The sequence below is a fragment of the Spodoptera frugiperda genome, chromosome 12 (genome assembly GCF_023101765.2).
Source record: "Spodoptera frugiperda isolate SF20-4 chromosome 12, AGI-APGP_CSIRO_Sfru_2.0, whole genome shotgun sequence".
Lineage (NCBI taxonomy): Eukaryota > Metazoa > Arthropoda > Insecta > Lepidoptera > Noctuidae > Spodoptera > Spodoptera frugiperda.
In genome coordinates, this window is record NC_064223.1 from 11,687,132 (window position 1) to 11,710,079 (window position 22,948).

Genomic DNA, 22,948 nt, shown 5'->3' on the forward strand with positions numbered 1-22,948 from the left:
GTAACTTCATCTAATGCAGTGTCATCGCCCAATCCTCCTTCCTTAATCCATAAGGACTTGAGGATTGGGGAGATGGGAAACATACTGCAAGCGTTATTTCTGCGAGGTATTGGTATCACTTCAATCGAGCGGGTCCATTCGCACCGTAGCATGACTCTTCCACATTTGAAGTACCAAGGTTATAAGCTTTTTTGAGTATCTGTGTGTAAATATTTTAAAAGGATAAGTTCTTACCCCGGCAGGCCGCCACTCTCCATGTGGTTAGCTAAGGTGACGTCATGTGACCACAAGTCAAACTGCCACTTCAGTAACCCCAGCACTCCACACAGGACTTTACCGCTGTGGATCCCGATGCGCATGTCCAAGTCCACCTAAAGAAAGAGTTAGTTTGATTTTGGATTCTATAATTAACATCTTAAAGATGAAATTGCTTAGTATTTTTTGATTGTCAAAGTAATCACAGCCCGTGACAAAACATTGTTGTACTAAAGACGGGAAGAAGTTGGTCTTCATTTTAAATACTAGTGCTAGCTCAGTCTCACCAAGCTGGTTTAAGTTGGTGTCCAGTCAGACGTATCCACCCCATATAGGGGCGGTTATCAGCGGTAACGATTATAAATCAGGTTTTCAGTACCGAACAAATAAGAAAAACACAAAAAATCTCGATATTGGGAAATGAATACCATAGCAATGATCTACATTACTGAGTATCTTTCTAACCTGTGCATTATACCGAACGTCGCGGATAGCTCGTATCATGTGCAGTCCCATGTTGACGCAGCAGTGGGCGTGGTCCTCGCGTCTGTCCGGCAGCCCACTCACACAGAAGTAGCAGTCGCCTAGCAGCTTTATACGGAGGCAGTGGTTCTCCTGAACAAGAGAGGGAAGTAATTATTGAAACTATTTAACGTCACACCTTTTATCCTCAAAGGGATAGACATAGGTGCACATTACGGCACATAATGCCGCTATATAATGATCACCCACATTTTACCACTTGCGTTATTTGTCCCATGTAATATGGGGTGAGCTTATTGCCATATGGGTACAGTTCTAGATTCCGTTGTAGTACTGTGAATTTTTTGAAAAAAGCCCATCAATACTTTGCCCGACCCAGAAATCGAATGTGAGTCCTTGTCCGGCAGTCGTCGAATTAGGTAGGCAAGATTCTTAACAATTCAATCCAAATAAATAAGTAAAAACCTCACCGATGCCAACCTGTCGAAGCGTGCGAACAGTTCATTTAGTAGTTTCACCAATTCCTGCGCACTGCATTTACTCGATAGTTCTAAAAACAAACAAAATTATCTACATATCACATGCCTTTAAGTGTGGGAGAGCCATGCTTCGGCACGAATGGACCGGTTCGACCGGAGTGATACCACGGCATCACAGAAAACCGACGTGAAACAACGCTTGCGTTGTGTTTCGTTGTGTGAGTGAAGTTACCGGAGGCCCAATTCCTCCCTTCCTAATCTTCCCAATCCCCGATTTCCCAACAACCCTTAAATTCTTTAACCCCAAAAGGCCGGCAACGCACTTGTAACGCCTCTGGTGTTTTAAGTGTCCATAGACAACGGCGATTGCTTACCATCAGGTGATACGTCTGCTCGTTCACGTTAGGTGTTCCATGTAAAAAAACCTATAGCTCCCACACTGTTGCTAACTGTTCTGTGGACTCTACGACACTAGACTTAGAATCCATTCTTGCTTACCAGTAAATCCCTTGATGTCAGCGTACAATATGGACACGTCATGATGCTGCTGTATGTAAAGGTTATTGAACTGCTGCTCTTGGAACTCCCCCTTCACCTTGTTCACGTGGCCGTAGATCTCCTTCGCCAGGAAGTCCGGTATTACTGTTTAAAAGTACAAAACAATGTAATCTCTTTGCTTTAGTGTTTAAGGACTAGAATTAAATATCAGAATTTGTTGACATATTGTCTCAGTCATTTCTGCAATCAGCCTGTTTCTGGATACACCTGGATAGAGGTTTTCCCAATCTTTTCGGTTCCCGATTTCCCAAGGACCCTTAAATGTCTAACCCCTAAAAAGCCGGCAACACACTTGTATCATCTCTGGTGTTTTGGGTGTCCATGGGCGGCGGCGATTGCTTACCACCAGGGGATCAGTCTGCTCAAATGTGCAGCGTTTTATATGGTATAGGCCGGTATTTGCCGGCCTTTCCGGTATATTATTTCATATCTACGATTCATAATTATACACCAATAACAATAAAGTCTTCGCACTTTACTTAAAACACAACTGCGGTGTGCAGATCTAAATTAAAATGGCTCCTCACCACTCTGAAACAGTTTCCACTGCCGGTCACTCTCCCTCTTCGTCCTCTCTCTCGTCACCATCGACCTCCTGGTCTCCAGGAACGCTTTCCTCTGTCCCCAGTCTGCCAGGGACTTGGCATACATACCAGCGAAGTTGACAGCTATGTATAACAGTGCGTTACCGATAATAAGGCGGAGACTGCACGTGTACGACTGTGGAGGTAAATGTTTCATGATATCATCATGGTGGATGCTAGGAAAATGGTAATAATAATTATGTGTCTCCTGAATAGGATAGCGTTAGATGGTTGGGTCAAGGGCCTGATGCAGTAAGCAGTACTTCTGGACACGGCGCATATTCTGTGGAAATTCCCCTCTCTTGAGTCCTGTCGGTAGCTTAGATTTCTCCCGTTACTGGTGGGCTACTGCTTTTTATATTTTTAAATGTCTTTTTCATAATGAAATATTTAAAAATGTATTGTACAAGTATGGTAAATAAATAAATGTAATAATAATTATGTGTCTTAAGAAAATAGTGAGCTATCTTTATAGGTAAAATATTTGGCTAGTCAGGACTCATGTTGTTGTGTATTGTGTCACAGTTTTAAGGTACGCGTCCACAGGCCCGCATCGTACGCATCGCACGCAACGGATTTTAGTTTGTCTTGTATAGAAACTCATACAACTGCGTCCACTGATCCGCATCATCGGCAATGCCTACATGCGATGCGTACTGATGACGTCATACGGAATGCGTACGATGCGGGCCTGTGGACGCTTACCTTTAATCTCCCGAAACAAACTTTTGTGTAATCGACAAATCGTTTTAACAAGTCTGACTGTGAATTATTTTATAATTTGAAATACTTTAAATATTTTTTAAAATTTGGTGGTATACAATAATGAATGCTCACCGTTTTCTTTATGTGAATATGCTAGACTACATAGAATATTTTCAAAGGACAATATTTCAAAGATCCTAGGATGAAACGTATGCTAATTTGTTCAGAAAAGTTCTAGTCTAGCTCGCTTCAAAGATTTAATGAAGAAAATGAGCCTAAATCTATCTACTTCTAATAAGGTAATCAATAATTCTACATAGGTCCAGAAAAATCTTGGTATTTTAAAATTGCTTTTCTAAGAGAATGTAAAAGAATTACTCGAAAATACTAAGGCTCCGAAAAAGCGTAATTTATAAGAAGCTTCGTGAGAGTGATATTACTTCTACTCGTAATACTAATAAATTACGTAATTAAAAGCCTCTAGCAGCCATACTCAGAGATATTAAATTGTTACTTAAACTATTCCTTAGTAACATTTTTTTTATCGAAAACAGTTGCTAAGGACTGGGTTAAGTAACCATTAAATTACTCTGAGTACGGCGGTTAAACTCTAAAAGCAGTTTATAATAGATCATGTGATTATGAAGCTGAAAAACTCACACACTTATCAGAAAACTGTAAGAACGAAATAGATATTAATGTATTTTTATTGTTGACTTGTTCATATCTCTATATCACATTTGGTATTGTATATGAAACACACTCCATGGAAATTCTATTGCCAAATTTTAGGCTAAATTAACTAAAACAAATGTGATCGATCTAGGATTCGAACCCAAAACTTCAGCATTGCAACTTTCGCAGTTGCGGCTGCGAATAAATACGTTATATTAAAGACACTTACCGCCGTGCTCAGAGTCATTTAATGTTTACTTAAACCAGTCTTTAGCAATTGTTTTCGATACAAAGTCGTTACTAAGGAATAGTTTTAAGTAACCATTAAATAACATTGAGTGCGGCATTTAGAATTTCTAAAATTTTTATTTAATTCAGGTTTGTATTTCTAGCTACACATATATAATTTTGCCTTTTTTATTACTTAACATGTAACTTACATTAATACTGCAATTAACAGCTTTCCTAGTATCATCCATGCGTTCCTTGATGACCAGCGATGTCGCGAGGATATGTGACAGGAAGGACAGGGTCCCAATGACTATGCACCAGATCAGAGAGAGAGGCAGCATGGCGTACGGTACAAACACTATGAACAGCATGTACCATACTTGGTTCTCCGAGTCTTGGAAACCGATGCCTTGCCCACTTATACCTGAATGAAAGTAACTTAAGTATTATAAAGAAAATATAAACATCACACAGAATTCCTCAATATAATAACATAGTGAATAAAAGGAGAGACTAACGGAAGTCGGTTTAAAATATATAAATAACTTTTTTTATAATATCTATCGTGAGAAGTACTATAATTTAGTATGAGGAAAGCTCTACTAGTTTCAAGTCTTCATCATGGGCAGCGTACGCATCTAGAGCTTTTGTCAATATGTGTACGTGAGTAAACCGTTCGTTTTAGTTAGTATATTATATAAGTAGGTATCGTACTTGATATTTTTCCAAAAAAAACATGTTTCATGTTACTAAAACTACTTGAATATTTGGGATTAACCGAAGAAATTACTCATGAGCATGAGCATACAATAACAATAACTATATCAACAAAACCCGAGCAAAAGCAAGTCAATTACCAATATCTGTTACCTTGAGCGATGAGTAGTATCCAGGTGGCTGCGGCCGCCCAGTGCAGGTAGTTGTTGGCGAAGCAGCGCCACCAGCCCAGCAGGCACACCCCCACGTTCAGCCAGGAGAAAGCCACCGTCCACGCGATCTGGTACGGGCTCGGTGATGCTACTGAAGGAGAAACGGAGGTGCTTATAATATAGATAGACAATGGTTATGATGAATGATATTTTTATGTTTTTTGTAAAAAAACTGCTAAAATATCCGGGGTTGTTGACTAAAACTTGTTTACTCGTTGATTGAATGTACTAACAAACTTAATAAACTATTGACTTATAGTTAAGATTATTTTTCAGATATTAAATAATGGTAAGTTCCCTAGCTGTGGAAAACGTAACAGGTTACCGGGGCTCTAGCTCAAAGGAGAGGTAGGAACGGGGTGGTTTTTAGACGGTAAGAGTCTGACACTCTCTCTCGCTCCTCACCTAAGGTGGGAGAAGTCATTGGCTCATTTTCCCCCCTTAAAAAAGGAATGTTTAGTTACATAAGGTGTACAATAAAGCATGTAGACATACCTACATGCTTCTATCTATCTATTTAAATAAATTTTAGACCCAAAGTTTTAGACATGAGCGAATTAAATTAGCACTACATTAATTGAAGAGCTGAAAACACATTTGAGATTAATGAAATGTTGCAAATAATTACATTGTATTCAAATTGAATTGTAATTTAATGTAAAGTATTAGTGACTCACCTTCTAAGTTTGTGACTGTGTATATTATTGCTAGACAAATCTGAAAATTGAATAATGCATTAGGAGAAAATTAAATTATAATAACGATTTTATTGTTCTGCTTTGAAAGGGGTTTTCTTAGAATATAAAGGGGGTAGGTAGAATCAGTTCTTATAGTAAAGACGCTGTTGATACGTTTTAAATAATAATTTTTATGAACGTTTTTTTTTGTAAACATTGCCCCACTTTGATTTTTCCTTTGTCGTGGCAACTCTTTGTGTGATCCACAAAATGATGTTTCGGGTCTAGGTGTCATGTGCACGTGAACTTGTATGTTTGTAAATGCGCCCACGATACAGAAGACAAGGCAATCCTAGTGTGGGGCAACGTTATAATTAAATATAATAAAAAAGTACAATTGCAAGTTTTTTGCTCACCTTAAGAGCTAAATCGACAACGTTCACCATAATAAGTGACTTCTGTCGCTGCCTCCGCGAATATCTTTGGTACGATAACTCTACTGCTTTATTCTGCAACAAAATTTAACCATATGAAAACCAAGCAGAATTTTGACCGGAGCTGCGGACTACCTAGCGGGTTTACCGGGGCTCCAGCTCAAAAAGCAGGAGAAGGAACGGGGTGGTTTTTAGCTAGTAAGCTTCTGACACTCCCTCTCGTCTCATTCAAGGCGGGAGAAGTCATTGGAAGGTTGTCCTTTCTGTTCTGCTTTTTTGAGGGGTCAAAAAAGCAGAATTTTGAAGTAAAACTATTGTGCTTACCTTAAAACTATTTGTGATTGAGGGACAGTAGATCCCGCGGTAGTAGCGAGGTGCTCTGAGCATGCCTTCTGTTTCCACTGCGAACATAACAAGTTAACACATCACATATGTACGTAAAGAAACATAATTGTAGTTAGACAACAAACATATACGTAAACGTGCACTTTGAGTGTGGGAGTGACGTCACGGACGCCAAGTTAGCCTATGCTTGTTGCTATTGTTTACTATCAAATAAATTAAAAAACGTATACAATAAGAAGAAGTGTATTATGAAAAGTTAAAGCTTAACCTAGTACATCACATAAAACGTTATTAGTGTTCTAGTGCAGTGTATTATATAAAAAACTTAAAACTATTTACAACTAAACTTAAAACTATTTTATATCTACCCTAAACATAAAAATATAAACATTTATCGGTGCACATTCTCCTAAACAAACTGCTGAAGTGATACCAAAGTGCGCATAATACTCTGTTTACCCCAGTGTCGATACATGGTGTTAGTCAACCGTAAGACTCCCATCTAACCATAACCGCACACAAAGTTGTGAAAAGCGCCATCTTTCGATACTCCACGGAATTTGTATCGATTGCTTCCTGCATTAAGACACATTAACATCATGCCTGCATCTAAGTGTGGTGGTTGCGAGAAATACATGTCGCCGATAGATGCCGCTACATGCAGCAAGTGCGGTCGCTTACACCATCGAGCTTGCGTCGGTCTGCCTGCACAGGGTTGTATTGCGCCAGCTTGGTGTTGTCCGGATTGCCGGAGGAACCAGGTTAGGGACAATGGGGCGGAGACGCCCGTTAGAGGTATGGGAAATTCTGTCCTTCCAAAGCAGCAGAGCCCTGAGGAGTTGATGGACACCAGCCAGTTAAATTGTACCACGCTGGATGCCACTATAAACTTCTCCCCGGACTTGGCTGATGAGCTTCGGCTGTTCAAGGAGGAACTTCGTGCAGAGTTTCGCCTCATGCACAAGGAATTCCTTAAATTGCGAACAGAAATGGCGCAGCTGAAAGACGCCCTAAATACCTCATGTGAGCGTATGGACACGATTGAGGCGCGAGTAGAAGCTCTCGAGATAAAACACGAGCAGAAAATCTTGCCGACACACAACGACCACGTCGATAACACTATCGCTGAATTGAAGTGCCAGCTTAACGAGCGTGATCAGGAGTTGTTGCTCAACGATATTGAGATCACAGGTATCCCCGAGTGTAAAGACGAGAGCACCCTTCACCTCGTAAAAGTTATAGGTGTAAAACTCGGCATCGCATTAGACGAGAGGGACCTCGTCCATGCCGAGCGAGTGGGAGCTACGCACCGCAACCGGGTTGCTGCCTCGGATACCACTAATCCTGCTGACCCCGCTACGCAACGGCCGCGGAGTATATCGGTGCGCCTGGCAAGGCGCGCAACCCGCGACTCGCTACTGCGTGCGGCCCGAGTGCGCCGTGGCCTGAGTACAGATGCACTTGATATGCCTGGGCCGCCGCACCGTGTTTACATCAACGAACGCCTCACGCGGGCCAATCGCCAGCTATTCTATCGCGCCCGCCAGGCAGGGAGCTTGCATAACTGGAAGCACGTGTGGACAAGGGACGGAAAAATTTTAGCTCGTAAGGATGATGGTTTGAGGGTGGAACGTATTAGACGTGAAGAAGATGTTGCCAAAATTTTTGGCTAAAGAACAGTTTGCGGCTTAAAGTGTGCTCAACTCATACAACAATTCCTACTGTCTTTTTATTATTGTTATATTTGTCTTCGTGTTTATTTGTATTACTCAATTCTATTCGTCTTTTGCATTCTTGTCTTTCAAGCTTGTCTTACCGCTTAATAACTATTGAGAACGAATGGTGCGCATTTCCTGCACTAACGAATGGGAGTCCTCTTGGTTGTGTTGTTATACACCTGATTTTGTTTTGCTCTCAGCAACACTGGTCTGGATTTGGATTTGTGAGCAGGGAATATTACTGGTGCATCTATAGCTTACACGCATCACACACACACAAAAATGCAGTTATGGTTTCCTACCCATCATTATACATTAAACAAACTTACTTATATAACTATATACTTCTTATTTATATGAAAACTATTTACCCTTTTACTACAATAAGTAACACAAATGATTTTAAACTCACAAATGAAATGATTTTCAAATTCATAATATTTACATTATTCGTAATTTCCTATTTTTACAATTTTATTTTACTCAAATTCGCATATTATTATTATTTATTCGTTTTAATTTTATTCCTAAGGAAATATTATTTATTTAAATTTATTGTTATTTACAGCACCCGTTTACAATTGTTACGTAGGATTAAGGTTTATATTATCATTTTGTTGGTCCCTATTGACTGTAAAGGCGTTGATCTATTTTGTCGGCATCGGAGTTTTGTTTTTGCAATTATAAAACATTATATTATGTATGCCCGATAAATATTTAAAAATTGGTTTGTTAAACGTGGGTTCCCTCGGTACGAAGCACGATGATTTTGTAGCATCAGTGGTAAGTCACTCATTTGATATAGTCGCAGTCAATGAGACCTGGTTACGGCCGGGGGAGGAGGGTCGCGCGCCCACCGTGCCGGGCTACCGTCTGCGTCACACGCCGCGACCTTTGACTGTGCGTGGAGGTCGTGGCGGTGGTGTGGGTTTTTACCTCAAGCGCGGTCTGACTGTGCGCGCCTGTTCTACACCAACTGACCCTAGATACGAGTCTATCGAACAAATGTGGATTACCCTTTCTTTGAATGGAGTCAAACTCGCTATAGGCACAGCGTATCGTCCCCCTCGCTCCGGTCTGGACCTCTTCCTAGATGCCATTACCGACACCATCAGTTCACTAGCTAAATGTGACCACTACGTACTACTTGGCGATTTTAATGTTGATATGTTGAACACTGGTTGCCAAGCTCGGAGAGTATGTCAATTTTTAAATAGTCTGAGCCTTAAGCAATTAGTTGACACCCCCACCCATTTCACGGATCATAGTCAAACGCTGATCGACCTTGTTTGCACTAACATCAACAACACATCTGTCTGTGTTGAACCGTTCGGTGTAATACATGGTCACTCACTAGTGATATGCAAACTTAACATAAAACGTATTAAGTACAAACCTCACACGGTGGCCTACAGACCAATTAAAAAAATAAATAGGGAATTTTTTTATGACGATCTGGCGCATTTAGACTGGCAAATTGTTCGTGATTTGCCAAATGTAAATGACATGGTTGACGCACTGAACCGGAATATTGTGTCTGTCTTCGATAAGCATGCCCCAGTCAAGACTTGCTTGATTAAAGATCACTCATGGCCATGGATAACAGATACAATAAAGTACATGATGCGTTTGCGTAATGAGGCCCTCGCCAAGTATCGTACAACAAAGTCGGAATCAAAGAAGGTATATTATAAACAATTAAAATCACTTGTGTCCAGTTCCTTATTTTATGAAAAAGTTGCATATTTTAAATTAAACATAAATAACAAAATTAACGAACCTAAAACATTATGGAAAAATTTGAAAAGTACCGTATTACCACCTAAACCATTTAATGACCTTCCAAGTCACTTTAGAGACCCCGATCAAATAAATTCTAATTTTTTGAATGTTCCTGGTAATCCAAATTCTAACGTAACCGTATGTACCTTTTTTGAATCTCACCGCTTTAGTGATGCGAGTTTCTCACTGCATCCGGTGACTACCGATCAAGTTTTGCGATCATTTGTTCAATTGAAATCGAATGCAGAAGGTTGTGACGGGATAACACTTGACATGCTTACATTGACATTTCCACATACAATAGAAGTCATCACAGATATTATTAATGCGTCGATTGTCTCTGCAACGTTCCCAGACATCTGGAAAATTGCAAGTGTTAGACCCCTCCCAAAAATAGCCAACCCTACTGAACTCAAAGATCTCAGGCCCATAAGCATATTACCATGTTTATCCAAAATTGCTGAAAAAGCAATCTGTCAGCAGTTGTCGCGGTATTTGGAGGAAAACAATATACTTCCGGAGCTGCAGTCAGGATTCCGCAAGCAACGTGGTACTTCGACCGCTTTGCTGGATGTGACGGATAACATCTTGTCTGCGCAGGACAGGGGCATGTGCACAATTCTGGTTTTGCTAGATTTTTCACGTGCTTTTGACTGCATAAATATTGAGTTGCTTCTCTGTAAGCTTAAGTATTACGGATGTGACGACAATGCTATAAAATGGTTTCGGAGCTATCTGAGCAATCGGCAGCAACGTGTTGAGGTACGACTGAGCAATGGGTCAACCTTGACCTCATCACTAACCCCCGTCAATAGAGGAGTTCCGCAGGGCTCAATACTGGGCCCCCTGATCTTCATTTTATATTGTGCTGACATCATAAACTCGCTAAAACGATGTAGGTATCACATTTATGCTGATGATGTGCAAGTTTATATCTCGTTTGATCCTAGTGAACATCTAAACGCTCTGAGAGACCTGAACGAAGATCTTAACAGGATAGCAAATTGGGCAGAGGACAACGGCTTGGTACTTAACCCTACTAAAACTAAATACATGTTATTTGGAACAAAATGTCAAATAAGTGTCTTGCCGTCAACATTAAACGTTGTCCTGATGGGTGAGTCGGTTGACCGAGTTAATGAAGCACGTAATTTGGGTCTGACCATGGATGCAGAGTTGAGGTATGAGGCGCATGTGGCGGGGTCGGTGCGCACGTGTTTCTACCGGCTTAAGGTCCTTTATAAAATAAGGCCTTATTTGTCGGAGGAACTGCGTGTGCGGCTGGTTGAGTCACTTGTGCTTTCTAATCTTAGCTATGCTGATACAGTTTATGGTCCACGATTGCTAGCACGAACGGAACGCCTGATCCAGAGAGTGCAAAACGCCTGCGCCAGATTCTGCTTCAAAATACCACCAAGAAGTCACGTCACTCCCTTTATCAACCAACACTCCATCCTTAAGATGAAATCACGCCGCAAGTTGCACTTGGCTTGCCTACTCTTCGGAGTTATAAAGTACAAAGAACCGTCCTACTTGTACAATAAACTCAGCTGGATTGGTAGTAACAGACAACGCTCAGTAAGACAATGCTCACAGCAACTTTCCACGGAACCGCACAGTACTGCGGCCTTCAGAGGCAGTTTTAGGTACGCAGCTACTAAATGTTGGAACAATATTCCCCCGCCAATAAGAAATATCAAAACTCTTGGTACTTTTAGAATACACCTTCGAAAATTCCTAATTGATTCACAAAAAGAACTTGGTATGACGATCTCAAACACGTCCATAATATAGGGATAACAGGTACCTGCCGTGATGGTGGTTTCATCGCCGAATTCCGGTTCACTTGTAGTCGGGGTCTGAAAGGAAAAAAAAATATATGTAAGTGGTGTAACAACACATTGTTAATCACCCTAAATAGTTGATATTTAAACATAACACACACAGAACACAAAACACTTTTCATTAACACTTACCTTATTTCACCACACACAGCACTAATTACGCCTAGATAATATTCACTGTTCGGTCTGCTCGACGTCCGTACGTCATCGCAGGGATCCAGCAGAATACCAGCGTCAGGTATCATACCTGACACATGCTGAGCTGGACTCCCATTCGGTGCAAACTGAGAGACACACTGAACCGCGCCGTTAATTTTTTATTTTTTTCTCCTTTTCCTTTGTGTTGCTCCTACCGTACTGTAAATTGTATTGTGTACCCACTTATTTTTTATTATATATTTTTTTTGTGTCTGTCAATTTCTTTGTGTCTGTTAATGTTTGTACTGAATAAATGTTTTATCTATCTATCTCATATATAGGTAATTTACAGGTTAGCGCTTAGCGTTCATCCAAACATCATTTAAGTGACCCAAGTTGCATCGCTTTAGGAACAAGACACTAATGAACCATTATCAGTAAATAAACTATTAACTATCAATATCTAAAAGCTACTATGTTATCTACAAAATCATACATGTAAACATCAATTTACAAACTCCTCGTAGCAAGTCTACGGCGTAGCAGTTTCGTAGCCGCGTAGACTGCTACGGATAACAATGTTTGGTGTAGCGGCACAATTAGTTCTGTCCACGACTCGAATCCGATTAGTCTCAAACAATTGCGGGTCCCGTAAAGTTTAATAACACAATTATTATGAAGTTTGAAGCTAGGGAGTTAGTTCTTGTACTTGTTATGGGAATCAAATTAGCCTGTTATAGTTCTGTGATTGTTGTTCAACAGATTTTCATTTAGATAGTGGACTGGAATCTTAAACTTTAAGTTCTAGTTCTTTTTGCTAAAATAGCGGGTAGACCTAATTCTTCCCGATATTTTAGAATAGAACTTAATGTTCTAACATAAACTTCATTTAAGAAAAAGAATTCGTTTTTCGTTTCGTGACATGCATGGGGCTTGTCAAGATCTGAGTGATTGATTCTTTGGGCCCAAAAACTAACTTTTTTTAAATAACACTCAAGTAGCGCACAAACTTTAAATTATTATTATATAATACCCACATACTACCATTGTCAATCCAAAAAGAATACTAGTAGATCCAAAAGGAAACTAGTAGCTTAATTTATATCAGGTTTAGACTTAAACAAAAATAAAGTGAATTGAAAGAGAAAAAGAGAGAAAGACCCAGTAATAAATAAAAGGTCACTCACCCGGGTCCTCCTGGAATGGATTAATGCTGTGCGTGGAAGCTCCGTCATCGCTGATACGGCGCTGTCACAGATAATGGATTATTGAATATTTCGTATTATTATGAACAACACAACACGAGCTACAACTAGGGGTTATAATAAAACAACGTAATTTAGTTTTAACACGTGTTATGTTCATTAGTTATAATCACAACTTTGTATTAGTCACTATCTGCAGTATTTTTTTAATTTTCTTTAGCATGCGGTCGTAGTTCCAAAATATTTACTAGTCTTCCGATAACGCTGGCGCGGGCGCCTCGCTGCTAACAGCTGATCATGCAAAGGCACGCGTGTGCGAAATTTTGTTGTTTTGTTATTGTGATAAAAATAAAACAAATGTGTTTACAAAAAAAAAATCCTTGAATAATTTATATAATTTATTTAGGAAAGTTATTTGTAATCATGAGTACAATCAAATTTAAAGATTTATTTTTTTCTCTTCTAAGCACAAAACCCTAAATTAAGATATATTAATAGAGGTTGAATTATACAGAAAGTACATAACACAGGTAGGAGTATACCTGGTCATCAGGAGCGGAGCAGCTAGCCCCATCGCCCGGCAGCCGCTCCCCCTCAGGCCCCGGTGTGCTGGACAGCTCGGCAGGCCGCACATGGTCCACGCAGCTTAGGCACTGGAACAACATTACTTTTATAGGTTTTTTGAACAAAAATAAAGATTAATTATTATGTTATCGGCTTATTCACGTAGTGTTTTGACGAGGAACTCAACTAGTCTATATATACAATCGCCGCGTCGTGTGTCGCGAAATGCTGTTCATGAATATGAGCCTCTAGCATGGCTTGAAACTAGTCGAGTTCCTCGTCAAAACAGTACGTAAGCCGATAACATAATAATTAATTTGGTATGTCTCACGTAAGTTACAATAAAAAATAAAGATTACGTCTGCGCACGCTGCTCATGATAAAAGTCCCTCTATGACTCGAAAATAGCAGAGTTTTGCTCCTTTAATGTACGTGAGTAAACGGTGATTTTAAGTTGATTTAGTATGTCTCACGATAGTTATAATAACAATAAAGATGTTTAGCAACGTGTATCATAGTGTGGCGCATCGTTTTTTTTTAAGAAAAGTAGAGTATGCTGACTTTAACGTAATATATGCAAAAGTCATCTTACCGAGTCAACGAAACCAGTTCATATATTATTTGTTATTTACAAAATCTCGAGACACTTATATTTTTTGCCGAGGTATACTCGTAAACAATCTTCACCTGTTTTTGTAGAATTTTCGTCATATTATTGTATACAATACGTTTATAGACATAAGAAATGTATTATTATAAGTGTTATCTGCCACTAAGCTGTCGTAATACCACCTTTGTACCTTAAGTCTTATATTTAGTTATTGTGTATTTGTATTATATGTCTGGTGTCGTGCCCACGTGTGATAAGGGACATCAGGGTAGTATTTTTATTTTTTATGAAATAGGGGGCATAGGGCCACACGGGTCACCTTTTTAGTTCCCTTCATCTTTTCGAAACGAGTCTTTCTGTAAGATTTTTTACACATAATGTCAAAAAACTTAAGTGGAATTTAGCTGCCTCAAAGAGCCATCAGACCACCATAGATAGGCTCCAGTATGGCTGAAGCTGCGAATCCGGAGCTGCGGACTACCTAGCGGGTTTACCAGGAGGCTCGAAAACCTGGAGTAGGAACGGGGTGGTTTTTAGTCAGTAAGAGTCTGACACTCCCTCTCCCCTCGATCAAAACAGGAGAAGTGATTGGAAAAAATAAATAGTAACTTTTAGTTGAGAAATGGTTGCTGAAGGTGGTGGTGGCCAAGAGTCTACTACGCACGCAGAACAATCGTAACATACGTAAATAAAACACAGCAAACTATCATATCGACTTATAGACAAATGCGTAGTTCATACCAATTGTCCACCCGTCAAAACAACGTCGCGATGACTTCAAACGCTCCCACTAATGGCTTCCATGTGTAAACGCATTAGTGTTGTCGAAGGCTTATCACCCACCTGATACATTGTTATCTAAGTAACGTAGGTACTGCGATTTTTATGGTATACACCCCCCCCCCCACTAATAAATGAAATGTGCGGGGGAATTTTTATGAGTCATATTTTTTGTGGTATAGCTTCAGATGGTGACATGGCATGTAATATGGAAATGCCTTAGACGTGCTTACCTCCAATTTCGTACGTAAGGCCATGCACGGATTGAAGGTTATGTTAAGCGAAACATAGTCTTCATTCTTTGTGTGTTATTGGTTTTTCAGATTCTTTTTATTAAAGTGATATCTTATACTTTCTATTTTGACATTCGTACATTGACATGTAAATTGTTCCGTTGACTACATAGATCTATGCAACATCACGCCTTTTATTCTCGAAGGGCTGTGTTAAGTCTCATGTAATAGGGGGTGAGCCTATTGCCATATACACAATTCCAGACTCCGTGATACTACTGAGAAATTTTCGAAAAACTGAAAAATGCCCAGTAATACTTTGCCCGACGCGGGAATCGTACCCGAGACATCGAACAATTATGACCAACGAGGTAATCTAGAATAGCAGTCTGGAAAAAGGAGCAACTATCTGTAAAAGCTACAACAGCAATCTTATTCAAATATTTAAAAAAAGGAAAGAACTGTTTTTGCAATCAAAATCAGAAATATTAATACTAAAAATCTATCCAGAATTTCAGATCGGAATAATACTTTCCGTTCCCAAAGTGAAGTGAAAATTTCCTTTTAGCTTTAAGCTGACCGGAGCATCCTGCTCTGAATATTTATCCCCAATCCGCCGAAGATTGGTTTCATGTTTGTCGAAGAGTCAGCGCCGCCGGCGAAAATTTCGTTTCACCTGAATTTCTTTAACATAAAGTATACAAACCACGTTATTGGAAATAAACATAAGGAATGATTATGAAAATTTTGGCAAACATTTCTGTTTTTGCGTTTTTTTCTTAGAATTCTTCGGTCGTGGAATCTTAACTTGAGTTTGATGTGTGGTTTCATATTTGTAATGGATGAATTTTTATAGTCTTTATTTATTTATTAATGCTTGTAAGAAATATTGAGATATAATTGAATACCTACTTCAAAGCCTCAATACTCAGAGTCATTTAATGGTTACTCAACCCAGATGTTGTTCCGAAAACAATTCCTAAGGATATAATTGGTTTTCGGAAGAAAATTTTAAGTTAGTAAGGAATAGTTTAAGTTATCCTCAAATGTCTCTGGAGAAAAAAATAATATCAATATAATAAAACATTTGCGAAAATAACGGCTCTAACGGAGATAGATATTTAGTTTTAGACAGTTTTAATTCATCATCTTTTGCCCGAACGGAGTTTAATCGCGCTATGGTTTCGTTACATTCATTTGGTTGGGTATGCGCTAGAGCGATAGAGCCCTTTATTTGACTTTTTATGACATAGATAAAGTAGGATGTATCATAAAGCCTACTATTAAACATGTTTGTATGAAAACATAATAGCTTTACATCATATTATGTATTTGAATACTGAGGTTCAAAGGACCAGAAATTTAAAAAACAGACAGTACCTAACGCACGTGTTAGTCTTCACAGAATCTTTGAGCTACGAAATTAATAATCGAATATAAACAGAAGGAACCAATGATTTCCAAAATTGGGTAAACATTAAACATTTCATGTGAAATGAATTCAAAACACGATGACGTAATTAGATCACACTCTTTGAACACTTGGTCCTTTGGGTCTACGTAATCATAATTTGAATTTGCCAATCAAATATGTAAACTAAGTGCTAGGCAGTAGGTCTCAACTTTACTTGTCATAAACAGTCGGCTCACATGCGAACTTCTAACTAGTTTTTACTTGGGAGTCTGATTTGAAGTTAGTTGGTGTGCATTCAAATGTATATGAGACCCATGTTTGTTGACATTTAAAATTGTCTTTTATGGAAGATACTTTATTTTTTACGCTAGTAACAAGCTATTGTTGATTTGATAATTTTATTTTAGTGTTACTGAGTTCTAAAAAGGAAATGTTTAGTTTTTATTAAATGTTTTCTTAGGAACATTTGAAATAAGTACCTAAGTAAACAAGACTTTTTAACCGTCGCCGTTATTTGCTCGGTTGATCACACATTGACACATAATTGTGTTCTGACCTATGAAAATCTTTACGACGTAGTATCATCTCTTTAATATAAAAAGCAGACTTAATTGGTTCGTAAACTTGACCGAGCATAATTATGGTTCAAGGGTAGCTTTTTTGGGCGGTCCTAAGGGGAGTTTCTAAGTGAATAATGGTCCTAAGGCGCCGACAAAGCCTCTTATTAGCCTTATGAGACACGAGCACTCAGCTGGTTTTACGCAATTAATGTATTATGATATCTTTCGTGTTTATATTTCGTTGTTTCATCAGAAGTGAGGTTGTAAGGTGTGAAGGTAAACATTCAATAAAATGATATACCCATTGTTACCAAAAAGATAATAGAGATTATCACACATGGGCTATGTTTAGTTTCGAGTGCTCGATAAAGTTAGATAGTGTGGCTACTTTTTGAAAGGGGGAGTCCGGACGAGAGATATAATGCTCCGAGATTAAGTTGTTTGTGCCTACTGTAATAACGTAGCTTAAATATAAGTATAATCGAGTAAATAACTTAAATAATGTGGGATTTAATCCTTTGTGTTGAATGAAGTCGATGACGCTAAATTCTACAGAACTATGATCTGAACCAAAGATTTCTTTGAAATAACGACTGGCATTTAAGAGAAAACATTAATGCCTATGTACGCATTCGTTCACTCTATTTGTCATGTAATAAAATTTATCAATAATAACATGATGTGTTTATAGTGGCTACTTACTGTAGGTATGATAGTAGAGAATTACTTAAATCACTTAATAAATTACGAGCTATGGAGCAAAGTCTAGACATTGAAACGAAAATTAGCATTAAGAAAAGGGTTCCTAATATTTCACAGAATGAAACTTTGCGAGGACTACATAATTCAAGGAAAAAGTACTTGAGAATTGAGTTAAATTTAATTAACATCTCAAATAAATTTCATTTTGAGATATAAAAGAAAGTAGTCGTTTTGTTTTACAAAAACTTTTATTAAGAATAATTCGTTTTAAAGAAGGACGAATAAGAACTGTCTCCAAGAAAAAGTCTTGCAAATGTAGTAGTAATGTGAATAAAATGCGGCTCACTTAAAAACCTCTTGGATAAAAACTAAGTAATCATAACTTCCAATATTGTATCTTTAAAAGCCATTAAATCTAATACAGCGCTCAGACGTCGCCGACGTTTATAAAAATATTCGCCTAGATTTAATAACAAAGCCCAAAAGTCTTCGCGTTCATCTTAAAAAGGAATAATAATAAATAAAATTATTCAGGACCATTTTTGGTCCTTCGAGACGGATCGATTTGTGCTGTGAATAAAATAATAAAGTTACATCCACAAATTTATTGAAATAGACTGTAAATATGAGTATAGAATAAAAAGATGATTTTGATTTTAGGCTATAAAGTTATAGGTAGAATTGCAGATATGTTTATGATTGGGTTACAGTCATTAGAGATGTGATTTTACGTCATTATCTTTTTTTATTATTAGCCATCGTCATAATAAGTACCTATAGAATTAATATACAGGGATGTCCCAAGACTGAACGATATAATTTAACTTAGTGGTAGGCCTTCTTGTGAACAGCTCTGGAAAGAACTAGATAAATAATATCCTTTTTTGAAAAAGTTACAGTAGAAAAACCTCGTATCACTTTCTCGTTATGAGACAGCCCTCGTCACATTTTTAACTACCGTGGCCACAATTTTTTATATACATGATATAAAAGATGTTCCAAATGTATCAGTCACGGCTTTCACGGGAGGTAGTGTTGTTTGTAGATTACAATAGTAAATATAAATTATTGATGATGAATATTTTTATCAGAATGGTCAGAATAGAATAAGTATTTCGAACACCTTATATAGGTATAGGGAGGTATGTCATTAGCAACAAACATTTCTGTACATAATAAGTTTCCTTTACATTGAAATGTAAAAGTTGGACAGAATGTAAAAGCATTCAATTTCTGTCAAGCAAATTCAACAAAGAATTGTTCGTAACAAAATAATTGGTTCTAAGGGAGTATTTTTAGTATTTGCAAACCCCCTCAAACTCAAGTCTTTTGATACGAATAATTCCGAATAGCTCCGATCGATCTCGAGTCGACTTTATAGAATCCAATTGATTGACGAATGAGTTCGGCTATAAACTTTTTATTTATACCTTTTTATCTCCGCGTTCTAATTTTGGAAGGATAAACATGGCTTCTTAAATGTAACGAACGATTTCCCGTAATTGCTGATTACAGAGGCATTAGTAAGTTAAAAGGATTTTTTGATGTTCGTTTTTCTTTTTATTATTTTTTAAATTTTAATGGCCGTGTTTGAGGATTTGTCTTCTATCTGACTGCACGGTTGGTGCGGTGTTCAATACTTGCTCGGTACCACTCTTTTTATGATGCACAAATTTTTGTTTTGGGTTTTGGGTTTGAATGTTGCATGCATTTATGCAATGCATTTGTATGTGAATGTGTTTATAAACGCACCCGCAACGCTTTTTAAAATGCTTTTTTAAACTTTTGGGATTCATAATTAAGCGGTCATGTCATCATCAATGTACGTCTTCTAGTCAACACACATGTATCACTACTATGTAAGAAGTTCTAAATACATACCAATAATACATTAACGGCAAGGAATCTATTTCCGTAGCGCATTAGTAGCGGTGCTGCTACAATATAGCTTGATGACTATTTAATGCCTCGACCGAGGCCGTGGCGACAGCTGCACTGTTTAAATTGTTCAATAAATCATCGCTTACAATGACTACAATGCACTTTAGACTTTGGTAAATACGTATTAAGGTTTTCTTTTAATATTGTTTCCAAAAAAATACAATATTTAGAAAGATTGCCTTATGGGAGGTGTTAACATTATTGTCGACCTTTAACAAACTGTTATCAAACCTTAAGAAGAATGGAAAGTGTTCAGTAATTTATTGGATACAACATAACACGCTATTTAAGTGCTTCGTCGGTACTATTGCAGTAAACAGCACACAGGGAGTCAGGAAGTCTACTGCTAATCTTAATTCTAAATTCTACTGTGTAAAGGATGTAACAAGGATAAATTATAATTTTAAGAAAAATAAGTGCTATAATTTTATTATAAGATTTTTTCATGAGAAATACCAATAATATTTATTATGCTATCGGCTACTGACAGCAGCAGCATCAGTAGCAGCGAGACAGTTGCGTCGTGTGTCTCGGAATGCTGTTTATTCGTATGAGCCTCTAGCATGGCTTGAAAATAGTCGAGTTGCTTATCAAATAGTTACGTGAGTAAGCCGATAACATACTAATTAATAAGGTCTATATTTCACTCGGATGCCCTAGCGTTGGCTGGTTGTGCTGCCATGGTGTTCAGCCCCTATGAAAAATAGTCTGTAAGAATATGCAAATCATATCAATGAAAAAAACAACTTGGTTGAAAGAATTAGTCTTGAAAATAACTCCTTACATGAACACGAACAAAGATAGCTTTTTACACACCTCTCTACTCAATCTTTTGGGAGCAAACAAGCATGATAAATTATCTACTATCGGCCATAACTAAAATGGCAGACAAACAACGCATATTTTTATAGTGGAATCAATATCAATAAAAAACATGACTCTGTCAAGGTTAAATTCCCATACACCATGGAGTATAGAGGTGAGGAGAACTGTCTCTCTCTTGTATATGTATGTTTGTATGTAGTGTTTTAAGAAAAAGAAAAGACAGTCACAATAGAGAGAGCGCTAAAAAGGAGTATTTCTATTTTTCCTTTTATGTTCGCTTTGAGAACTTCTTGGGAATACGTGTTTGCTGTAATTGGTGAGTATACTCTTAGTATAGTCTTAAAAATAAGAATTAACTAAACACAAAAAGTACTTGTTTACTTAGTCTCTGTTTCTAGAGTTTCAATCGCATCACTGTCATCAGGTAAACGTTTGTTAGAACACTTACTTAGCGCCTGTTTCACCACCAGCATATATACCCGATAAACTTGTACGATAGTAAGTTCATACAAATTACGTTCTTAATTCAAAATCGGCTATCCAGACATTGTGAAACAGGCCCTTAAAATATTACATACATACATACATATCGTCACGCCTTTAATCCCCGAAGGGGTAGGCAGAGGTGCACATTATGACACGTAATGCCACTGTGTACACCCACTTTTCACAATTTATGTTGTAAGTCCCATGTAATAGGTGGTGAGCCTATTGCCATATACCGGGCACATTTCCAGACTCCGTGCTACTACTGAGAAATTTTCGAAAAACCGAAAAAAGCCCAGTAATACTTCGCCCGACCCGGGAATCGAACCCGAGACCCCTTGCCCGGCAGTCGCACTTGCAACCACTCGGCCAACGAGGCAGTCCTTAAAATATTAATTGAAGGTAAATAATAATTAATTAATAAAAATATCTTCAAACAATAGCAAAGCGTATATTATACGTATATTATAACTGTTCTAACTACAATAAAAACAGTTCAATATACACTTTTCCCAGTTCGCGTCCCATACAAGATGGTTCTCCGTAGCTCCATAATCCATTCCTATAACGACGTTCCCCTTCGTGCAAACAATACGTAGAAAGAACAAAAGCTATGTGTTATTAGTTTTGTGAAAACGTAGCTACATACAAACCTACATACATACTTACTTACATATATGTAACCTGTGGAAGGAAGGGAGCAGAACGCAAACGACATACGTACGAGTATAACATACTGTCATATTTCAAGCGACTACTTCATATTAAGAATGTGTTTGTTGATAGTTTGTTATGATTTTACTAGAAAACTACTAAGTTGATTTGGATTAGATTGGGTGCAGATCAAGTATAGATCAAGATTTTAAATAATGTACTGTAATAAGTACTTTTTAAGTTCGTGTCTTCATCTTCGGCCACATCTTCGCTTCACCGTCCTGGCAGTAAGCGGGTTGGTGGCCAAATGCAGACTTATCAACGTTAAAAAAAAAATGGTTCAATTTCCATTAGTAAAATGTATCAATTAAACATTTTAAAAAGATCAAATTGGAATGGATACTTGGTTTAATATTTGTTGTAAAAACAAGCGATATTAGGACAATTCCAAGAAAGATTAAGAAATCATCAAGCGCTAGGTAATAGGTTTGTTCTGTATTACAAAAAGGCTAATAAAATATAACTATATAGAAAATATGACTTTCTGTCCCTCTATCCCTTCGATACTAACCGTGATTTATGTAAGAATACCAGAAGGTCGCGATTAAAATGCAGAATACTTGACATCGGGTAAAATATCGGTCAATGCTTACATCATCTATTTCATCGAAGGTTTTATATTAAGGCCGATATGGGCCCGTTATTGAGCTTCGAGCATTTGATTGGTTCAACCAGGCTCCGAATAATACTTCAGCATTGAGTATTCAGGTCTATAAGACCCAATTTGAGCAAGCAAGTCTTACTTGAAATCCGATTGCCCGTTATTTTTAGATTAGGACGTAATTTTTTTGGTATTTTAAGATCTTTTTTCTTTTATTAATATTCCTTTTTTAGTACTGATTGGTTACGGTATTGATTTACTTAAAGAAAGAACGAAGATGTGTCTAAATATTTCTTTTCAACATGACTTTTTTTTCAAGATCTAAAATGATTGTACGTTTTTATGAACAATCTAACCACAACCTATAAGTTAATTTCGGAGTTTCTTCCCAGTCTGATAGGTAACTTAAGTGGAGTGTATATAAGTTACATTGGAAAATAGATCCGCTTGATTATTTAAAAAATTATATGGCTTGA

At 37.8% G+C, this 22,948-nt stretch overlaps 2 protein-coding genes across 5 annotated transcripts in view; one reads left to right on the top strand and one right to left on the bottom strand.

Moving 5' to 3' along the window:
* Positions 1-22,948, bottom strand: part of LOC118262938 (adenylyl cyclase 78C) — a 139,142-nt gene that overhangs the window by 10,837 nt on the left and 105,357 nt on the right. For 2 of the 4 annotated variants that reach the window (XM_050697594.1, XM_035574635.2), the window contains exons 4-15: positions 13,585-13,695; positions 13,025-13,085; positions 6,335-6,411; positions 5,993-6,085; positions 5,577-5,616; positions 4,841-4,990; positions 4,180-4,394; positions 2,303-2,495; positions 1,716-1,859; positions 1,209-1,288; positions 721-870; positions 235-371 (exon numbers count right to left, since the gene is read on the bottom strand). In XM_050697594.1, the coding sequence (XP_050553551.1) occupies positions 235-371; positions 721-870; positions 1,209-1,288; positions 1,716-1,859; positions 2,303-2,495; positions 4,180-4,394; positions 4,841-4,990; positions 5,577-5,616; positions 5,993-6,085; positions 6,335-6,411; positions 13,025-13,085; positions 13,585-13,695 (1,451 nt within the window). Of the gene's footprint in view, positions 1-234; positions 372-720; positions 871-1,208; positions 1,289-1,715; positions 1,860-2,302; positions 2,496-4,179; positions 4,395-4,840; positions 4,991-5,576; positions 5,617-5,992; positions 6,086-6,334; positions 6,412-11,662; positions 11,715-11,831; positions 12,960-13,024; positions 13,086-13,584; positions 13,696-22,948 lie in introns of those variants that run through there. The other 2 variants (XM_050697595.1, XM_050697596.1) reach the window with 2 other exon arrangements.
* Positions 6,461-11,648, top strand: LOC118281557 (uncharacterized). Its single transcript, XM_050697604.1, has one exon. It carries the CDS (start codon positions 6,955-6,957, stop codon positions 8,026-8,028), a length of 1,074 nt encoding a protein of 357 aa, XP_050553561.1. The 5' UTR covers positions 6,461-6,954; the 3' UTR covers positions 8,029-11,648.